Source organism: Ruditapes philippinarum, unplaced genomic scaffold (assembly GCF_026571515.1).
Source record: "Ruditapes philippinarum isolate M1 unplaced genomic scaffold, ASM2657151v2 ctg5276_1_1_1_1, whole genome shotgun sequence".
Lineage (NCBI taxonomy): Eukaryota > Metazoa > Mollusca > Bivalvia > Venerida > Veneridae > Ruditapes > Ruditapes philippinarum.
The window spans coordinates 70,107-80,187 of NW_026852354.1; the positions used below are offsets into that span (position 1 = coordinate 70,107).

The 10,081-nt window shown below is 33.3% G+C and overlaps 1 protein-coding gene across 1 annotated transcript; it reads right to left on the minus strand.

Annotated features, from left to right (window-relative positions):
- Positions 1 to 4,893: 4,893 nt before the first annotated feature.
- LOC132757927 (uncharacterized) lies at positions 4,894 to 8,026 on the minus strand. The gene is made up of 4 exons (XM_060749431.1): positions 7,783 to 8,026; positions 7,060 to 7,129; positions 6,107 to 6,457; positions 4,894 to 5,714 (listed from the first exon to the last, which is right to left on the minus strand). Exons 1-4 carry the CDS (start codon positions 7,990 to 7,992, stop codon positions 5,452 to 5,454), a joined length of 894 nt encoding a protein of 297 aa, XP_060605414.1. The 5' UTR covers positions 7,993 to 8,026; the 3' UTR covers positions 4,894 to 5,451.
- Between the last annotated feature and the right edge of the window lie 2,055 nt (positions 8,027 to 10,081).

Here is a 10,081-nt window from a genome sequence, read left to right on the forward strand (position 1 = left end):
ACTTTCACACATTTTTATCAATGTGTGGTTTGTATGATAATATATCATATATTTCAATCATTTCTATCTGTCTTCATTCATTTATTATCTATAAATCATGTCTATAACTAGATGTCACATGAAAGATATTATATGTCATGTCTTTTGATGAAAGTGACTTGAAATCTATAGATAAATCTACTTTTAATAATCAGAATACAGAGTATAGTAATGCAGTACATTTAATAATAATTAAATATAATATAATAATAATTTAAACATAATAGCTACATTTCATCAGTTTTTCGAACTACTTTGTGTTACAAAGTCCGTCACGAAGCGTTGAGACGGATTTGAGATGCCAGAATTGTATAACCAGATTAAGGAATGCAAAAGCAAAAATACAAAACGATATGAGTCAATACTGAATAATATCACTTTAATTTATATAATACAAGAGAAAGAAAACTGACCATTCAGACATACGTTTATGTTCTTCTAAATCTGACAAGGGAACTATGTATGATTTTTCCCCGACAACATATCTTCGTCATCATCACGTCCCGGGTCAACTTTCTTTTGATTTCATGCCTTCATGATTTATCAGCCATTCACTTATATCAACGTATGATGAAGCCTTATTGCAGAACCCTTGAGGTATTCTGAAAAATTATTTTTATATACTCAACTTTATTAACTTTAATGCATTACTTTTTTCGCAATAGTAATATATTACGTGCATTAAAAATGTAATAACATACGTATCATTTTGAACATGTATCACTTTAATGTTCTGTAAAAGTACATAAAACAGGTTGTAAATACACCGCATATATTGTTGATAATAGAGCATCGCATAATTTACAATCTTCTTATTTTTATGGACAACAACTATTTGATATATGAAAAAGGGTTCACACAAGGCAGCAAACTTATTGCGTGCTGTGAATAATTTAACAAATAATTAAATATTTTAGCACCATAAACGGAATAGTTGTTTAATATTGCAATAAGAATGATAAAAGTTTAAACTATATAGGAAACACAATAGAAGAGTGTCTCTATATGTATAATTTTATAAAAGGCTTGAAACTTTTATATCAATCAGTATATAAATGTAGTATCAATATGAGTTCGTTTATTGGATATTACAACTTTTTGTAGTAGGAATCTTTAATTACTGCGCTATAGTTTCCGATATTACTCGACGTTAAAAAATATAGTTAAATGCATTATGATTACAATAATGTAAAAAATGTATGTTATTTCAATATGTCTGTGAAATACGTTTAAGTCTTACTATTTAATAGTTTTTTGTGTTTAAAATTATTTTTTGTCCAATCGGATTGCAGTATTTCAAATGAATCGTAACACATTTATTTTGGTGAATTGTTAATCAGTATAGTAAATCGACTGTTTTTATAAAAAATAATTTAAAATACTAAGCTGGTTAAAAAATTTTTAAAGTACGTTATTTATAAAATTAAATTGGTCAACTGACCAATTTAATTTCGTAAATAGTACTAATAAACTTTCACCTATATGTATTGCAAAGCGTCAATTAAAGACTCCTTATCATCATATGTCGCAGCTAAGATGACGAAATGTCAAATGTACGGAATACCGTTAGGGCCATCGTGGTTATACTTTATGATCAAGAGGGCAACAATGTTATAGCTTATGAAAGCTTTTGTAGGTAAAGTTTCATTTGTTGTTATATTTCTTGTTTCAAAGCGTTAAGTACCGTGAACTAAGAAGTGTTTTTTTTTTACAGTTTAAGACCTAATACCGTATGTGTGACACGTGACTATCAATGACAACTTGGCAGCGCCTTCTCATGCTCCCTATTGGTTTCTGTTCGTTCTAAGGGGTATGGCCGCCCATTCTTGTACCATCATGGCTCCAAGCTCCTGGATGGTTCTGGGTTGCAGCTGACGAGCTGAAATTCTAACCGGCAGCTCATGTGTTCTATTGTATATATAAGTCAAGTGAACGAGCTGGCGAGTCCATGGGCTCAATAGATTCCCTTTCTAGGTAGTCCTGGACCACCCTGGCCATATGGGACGAGAATTATCGTTCATTAGAATGAACTGATCGTCGACTGTTCCAGCATGCAACCTAACCTTGTTGTCTAAGATGTCGTCAATGTCTCTGACCTGTCAAGGTACCTCTATTTAGCACAACTAGGTCGGTTCGTCCATCCCAGCTGATGCATCCCCACATCATAACTGACCCACCCCGTAGCGGTCATGCTCACTAATATTTGCAGTCTGAAACGGTTCACTTCGTCTTCTCCAGACTCTACAGACTCTATTACGCCTACCTGTGGAGTCATAGCAGAACCTGAACTCATCAGTGAACAGAACGTGTCTCCAGTGTTGCACGGTCCACCGTGTATGCGGGCCTGGCGATGTCGACGCGTCAATGGGATACGTATGCAAGGTCTTCTCGACCGCAAATTTCCTTCATGAAGCCTTCTACGTACCGACTACGTGGAAACACGGACCCCCGCATCATTAGCATGGTCATTTCGAAGAGAATTTGCTTTCAAAAATCTTGCACAACGTGCCAGAACGACCAAAAACCGATCCTAAGCTGGTGCTGTGACCCTCTGCCGACCTACAGCATGCCTCCTGGCGGGTGTACCATGTAGCCGGTATCGATCCCAGGCTCTGGTGATGACGGTATGGTGTACATGTCTCCAGATTCCTGCTAATTCTAATAAAAATTAAAGGTAAACTATTTTGAAGTGAACAAAGAAAATAATTTGCTCGTTGCAAGCTTTGGCAATCCATGTTATTACAAAAAAAAGGCCAAAATAAGCACAAATAGCCATTACTGCGTTAGTAACGCAGTATAGACATATGGTGATAAATACTGCAAAATCAGTCCTTAGTCGCACATTTTAACATATAAAATTATTACTTTTCTTAAAATCTCAGTTTTCTCAAGGTTAATTTTCTGAGAATATTTTGGCTCATCTGGAGGCATGCAGCTTTAAAGGTTCTAGTAGCAACATGCGGTTACTGTATTATTGTATAGAAGTATTTGGCGAATTTATGGGTTTGGGTAGTAATTGGGTAATTTGAGTGTATTTGGGTAAAAAAGTTTGACTTATATAATGCCAAGCACTTACTTTTAAATAACTAATACGTATAATTCAAATATCATTTTTGTTCGGCTATAATTCATCCAAAAAACTCCCTTTGCTAACATGCAAAAATATGTAAAATGTAAAATAAGATCTAAATTTGATTTATTACCATGTCAAATGTACAGCGTGAAGCAAAACATTAACATAATCAATTGCCAAAAAAATATATGTGTAAGACTAAAGATCAAAGACATGTGCAATTTTATAGATGTACTTTACATAATTTTATTACTTTTAAATGGTAGTAAAATTAAACGAAAAAAGAGAGTAGTGAACATTGAAATACCCAACATCAAAAATTTGATTTGGTGTGCGTTAGGTAAGGAGGCTAACAAATATGTCAAAACTGGTAGAACGTCTGGTCCAAGGGAAATCACTTTGGTTCACAAGTTAAATAGAGGCGTTGAAAGTTATCGAAGGTTCTATCGTACTTATTTGAAATAAATATGGCCGCGTGCATTGCATTATTAAATTATACTCACCACTACAGATTTCACCATTTTAGGTAGTAGGTGTATATGTATTAGTTATGTCAGTTCAGTAGTGGTAGTAAGTAGTAGCAGCAACAATCAGTAGTGGCAGATGCAAAGAGAGATGCAAATTTTTTTTGTTGATTTGTACTTCAATAATGTACAGCTAGAATTGAAGATTTCGGTTGTTGTATTTTTTTTAAATAAATTTACATGTAATGGTTTATTTTATATGACTTCAGTACTGAATTAAATGTGACCAAGCAAGAACAGGCGTTTCGGTATGGCATAATTTCTCGAAATTTGATTTGATATATTAGCTTTTTGTCTGTTGATACATTCGTGTTGGACTAAGTTGATATATAGTACTATTGCACATGCTATAATTGAATATAATGTAATAACAAGCAAGGTATTTTACGCACGCAAGAAATGGCTTGGTCAGCTGTGCACTGCATACCTTTAGAAGAGCAGAATAATATGCTAAATAAGAGGAAGCGTTACACCACAATAAAGCATAAGTCTATTTCAAAATCATATAAATATGTTGAATACATGATCAAATAAGACCTTCATCCCTAAAGTGATCCAGTTGATATCATATACGTTGTATTGTTAGTTTAAACCTATAGTTGCATTCAAGATTTTGTACATGTGCCATACTTATGTATGTTCCATAGCAATGAAAATCACGGGTTTTTTTTATAGTCCTGGAACTTACGGGTAACATGTAAAATATGGCCTTGATCCCTGGGTAAATGGCACTAGACAGCCTCTATCCGCAATAGAGCTTGTAATTTTCTTTAGTATGTATTACTAACATTTATTTTTGTAAGACAGAAGTAATAATAGATTAAACTAAAACGTTTTTAATATATCTTTATTGAATAAAACTTGTAAAATAGCACATTACATATAACAGATATGCAATAACATATTTACAACAGACAAGACATATGACACGGATTACATATATTGTCGGACAGTCCATTACAGATATATGATATGCTATAACATAATTACAAGAGACATGACGGATTACACATATAAGATGGCAATAGTGAAAGCACTAGCAAAATAGATTTACAATAACATACATTGTATATACAAGAGACATGACAATTTACATATAACATAGCGCATAACAAAACAGAGACAATTACAAAAGACATGACAAAAAACATACAATAACATTTATAATGCATAATATACATGTACATAAATGGCATAAACATATAGCACATCCATTATTATTTATATATTACATCAATTACAGAACATTACGCACACAGAACATATTCAACACCATATTTACAACAAATCATACATGTAGAACTGGCAATAGTGAAAGCACTAGCAATATCCAGAAAATTACAGAATATTCTCAAATATTTCTAAAGCACATATGAAATGAAGGACTTATCTTAACATTCGTAGTACAAATAACTCCGAAGAAAAAAATAGTCCTTACAGCACGAGCAGTCATGTAAGTAACACGCTACTGAAAACATACTTTTTTAAAAACATTTTTCTTCGGGGTGTACAAAAGAAAAGTTTTGTATGCAAAGGAAGCTGATATAAATCATATCATAGACATGTCGCTTGAGGCTATTACGGAAAATTACACATATTCAGTTAGAAATCGTTTTAGCTATTACCAAAATGCATTGTCGGGCTTTACATAAACATATGCATGAACATTATATCTTATTTTGCACTAAAAACTTGTTAGAGCATGATCGTAAGGTCCGAGGACTAAAATTAGTGTAACACCCAACAATAAAAATGCTCAAAGTCTCTGCACTGTCTATTCCACTACTTCACTCAGTGTAGATATTTCCGGTTTTGTTACCGTCCAGTTCCGGTGATGTCATTGACTTCCCTCAGTAGCCCGGATGTCGTTATATTATGTTTCGCATAATCATTCCATACACGGCTCAGTTCTTTGTTTATCTGCACATATTTCTTTCTTTGGTATCTTGAAGTCATGTGCTCGCTCACACAACGTATCTCGTAATCCACCCATCTGGCTTCTTTAAACAGTAGTTCAGTAAGGTCATACACTGGGAGTTTGAACCATCCAGCCCTACCAGTGATTCTGCTATGCCACCCTGAAAAATGAAAAATGTGGAATAAGATATGTTAAACATAAAAAATATGCATTTGGCGGGAACTGAAGGTATCTGGATCAACATGATCGAACAATAGCGAATTCAGAAATTAACCCCAGTTGTAAAAATACTTGTAAAATAGTCTACCCAGTCATGCCTCAAGTGGTAAAATTTTGTGTAGCGTTTTATGGAAGTCAAACTGTCAGTAATTATTTCACATTATTTCACATAAAATATAAGGTCATAAGCATATACACTGATTACAGCATTAAAGAATTTAAACACATTATTTAAAAACGAAAGAAAATACTCCTTTCTCATTGAGTTAATCAGCCAATAACAAATTTCAAATTTTGAAATCACAATGTAAACTAACATTAAAGGTTACCTACCCTTCACATCATTGTTAGTACGAACTTGTTGACCATAGACCGACCAGTTCTCGGGACCCCATTGCGCACTAGAAATCCAGGCGGTGTCAATGTAAGAAATAACACGTTTCACGGGTTCTGTGGCACCGGCTGCAAACTCTCGCAGTTTCTCGAAGGATGGCTTGATATGCCCCGTCGGTAAGTATGGAAGACACATGAAATTGCGTAGACAACGGTAGATACCCTCCTTCTTCTTGTACTCTGCTGATAACCCTGCTTTCTGGATCTGTCTGTAAACTTGTGTTGACCATTGGAAGTTACAGCCCTTCATAATTTTACCCGGAAATATCTGTCGTACAGCTTCCCATATATCTGAAATACAGAAAATGAAATTGCCTATTGTTTATTGTTGTTGGGTGAACAGCTATGAGAGGTGACGTCATCAAGACAGGACGTATACGTATATGAATATTCGACGGTTCGACCATGTACGGAGGGCCATGGAAGCTTCGTCATATTGCAAATTTCATGAATAGTTTTTGCATAACTTTACCTCTTTCAAAGAAAATATGTCAGTTATGTTTAGTCCAAGTATTACACCACTAATTGAATAAATTTATGTTACTTTACACTACATAGAAATTGAAAAGAAAATTCAAATCAGTGACGGCCTCTAATTAAATTGAGGTGCAGATGTATAATACATGTATGCTCGATGAAGCGTATTGCACATCCTCCTTTATGTTAAAAGTTAAAAATAAAATAAAATTGTTTTTACTTGTATTACTGGACTATTTTTCGCTTGATTATCTATCCAATACTTAAGCGTAAAACATGTAACTGTTTTCCATTTGATCCCCACATATCTATTTATTAACATAATTATTGGAATGTCTGTTGTAACAAATGTAACCTTGATGAAATAAGAGAATATTGTATTATTATTATTATTATAGGTATGTAACGAAACCTACCGGCATCAAAATCGAGCATAAAAGCTTCCACCTGTGGTTGACCCAAATGTTCTTTCAAACAAGTTAGTACCTGGAAAAAAATGATAATTGTTTTCTACAAAAGTACAAATGAAATATCCATTTAGTCAACAAGTAAAGTCAAAGACAATTTTTTTTAACTATTATGATATTTTGACTGGACTTGGTCATTTCCATAAAAATCTGTAAAAAAAAATGAAAACGTGACTAGATGTGGTGATTTTATATGGAAATGAATGGGGTTAAATTGGTCAGTTGGATACGGTTTAAATTGAGATCAAAATTGATCAGCTACTTATAAAAATAAAAAAGATGTATCTAGACAATACAATATCAATTTAGTTCATGAATTGTGGAAAGTACGTTAGACGTACAACGTCACTCCAATATTAATACAAATGCAATACTCAAAATATGCATTGTATATATCGGCCTACAAAATAGAGTATAAAGAATCCCTAAAGAGAGCCAAACACGCCGAAATTGAAAATGTTGCAGGCTCGGTTTTAGCCTGTTCATGAACACTTACTCTCAAATATTATGTCGAAACTGCTATAGAAATGCCGATGCTAAGTCATGTCAGGCTTTGTTAGAATTGGCTCGAATGGAATGTTTTGAAACGCACTCGATGTTATTACGAAAACTCCCTTTCTGATAATAATCTAAGGATCCTGTATGGTTTATTGTGATAATGGTGTTACATACCTTGATATAATCACTCCTGCGTCTCCTTGACAACAACATATACACAATCGGCACCTGTTTAGAATTGTCACCCGACCTCACAAAACGATGTATGGTGATCAACTGAACAAACGGGTGTGAAACCATCTTATATGTTCCCCCAATGAACCAATTACGGGACTCACGGATGAGTTTCAATTGGTCTTTCTTCACGAAGATTAAATGGCGCATACCTTCGAACTTGATGTCATCTAAAATAAACTGTTCACCAAAGTCCTTCTCTATCTGAAATGTAACAAAAATATGATCATGTTAAAATATACGATTTCACTTTAGTTTGCAGATTATACAGAATTGTCTATGAACATTACTCGCTTTAAAGCCTTTCGTACTGCCCAAAACAATCCGTCTGTTATAAACAGGTGTCTAACATATGTGATACTTCTATAAAAAAAATTCTCGGCAATTTTTGCATAACCCAGTGTTCTGGTTATATTCACAATAAATTCGTAATGACATGAGGCACTAATCCTATTTTACATACAAAATGATGGTAATTAAACATAAAAAGCAATGAAATTTAAATCGTAAGAAAAACAAGCAATTATCGTAGTATTGCAAACAATCCATAAGTCCCCTACCGGTTAGAACACCAGCAACATTCTGAAGGGTCATTGGTCATATATAATTATGCCATTGAATGAATAAATGACATGAATAAAATTAAATCTTTTGAGTTCTTAGTTTGTCTGTATCAAAGTAATGTGATAAGTTTCCCTTATTATGTTTATAGAACAGATAATCAGAAGAACTAACTTTCTCAGGATGAATATGTATAACTGATGTTTCAACTTCTATTTTAAATATTAAATTTGTTGGAAAAATTCCAATGTCTTTAAAAGTGAACTCAGGAAACAGCTTTTAGAAACGGACAGACAAACTAACTGAGAGTAAATCTTTTAACATGCGTGGGATTTACCAGAATATAACATTTTTAAAAGCAAAATTCTTAAACTAAGAGGAAATAACTCTTGAAATAAAGATGCTAGACTAAGATTATCATACATGGTGTGAGTGTAACAAAGAACAATTACCTAAAGTTTAAAGACGATACCATTTATAGTCATAAAGAAGAAAAATGAAAAATTACAATTTATGGTATTAAAGAATAAAATAAAAAGAAGGAAATTTCAAGTAAATTTCAAGCATGAAAACCCACTAATCGAATCACATATGAAGTAGCTGTTGAATGTCTTTTTTATGTCTGCAAGTAAATCCATGGAGAAGAATGAGTAAGAAAAGGGGAGATAATTCTGGAAATATGGACTCTAGATTTATGACCCTTGTCATAATATTACGATGTTTAGGGGCGGTAATTCTGGTCATTTTTAAGCTAGAGTTATAAACATTGTCACATATAATGTAGTTGATGATCAGAAACATAATATTATTCAATGTTTGAATACCTTCAGAAATGAACCCATCTATCCATATATCAAGTTTCGTAAAAATATATATTCAGCACTTTTGCGTTATCGCGGGACGGACGGACAGGCGGTAAAAGTCCCCTCGGTTAAATCGTACAACATACAGGATCTTTAACATTTATAATTTTATTGTTTTTCTACTGTACACGATGTCACAAAAGAGCAAAACACGTACCTCAAAGTCAAGGTCTGTAAAATCTTCAAAATAATCTGAGGAGTCGAATATATCCGACATGTCCATAACAGGCTCCCGAACATTGCTGTCCTTTTCGTCGGGTGTTTCTTGATCGCTGCTGTCCTTTTCGGACGTTGACTCTTCAACACTACTGTCTTTTACGTTGGCTGACTCACTACATTTCACGCATTTCCATTCAAGCTGAAGTTCACCTTTACACATAAGACGATAGTCCTGTAGGGAAATACCTATAAATGAAAAAAAAAATGAAATATGAATAACAAAACTTAGTACAAAAAGGAAAATACACCAAGTTAGTGATCATAAATATTTGCAATACATGTTTAAATGTTCATGCATTCTGTATAAAAATGAGCCAAAATATTTCTCCTGCCATTCCAAATTGTCTCCCATTATAATTGTTTTTTTTTGCGTTTTGTAGATAAAAAAAATCATACCATCATACAAAAGTGTCATATGCGTCCTGCTTTTATTTGAAAACATGACAACTGTCTCATCAAAACATTTTTTGTTTTTTTAAAGTATGATATTGACAACAAAATATGATATTTGAATATGGTACAAAGATGATATTCAAGGATTTATTTTCATCGAATGGTATGAAAATACATTTTTCATGAGTGGCGGTAACCACAAG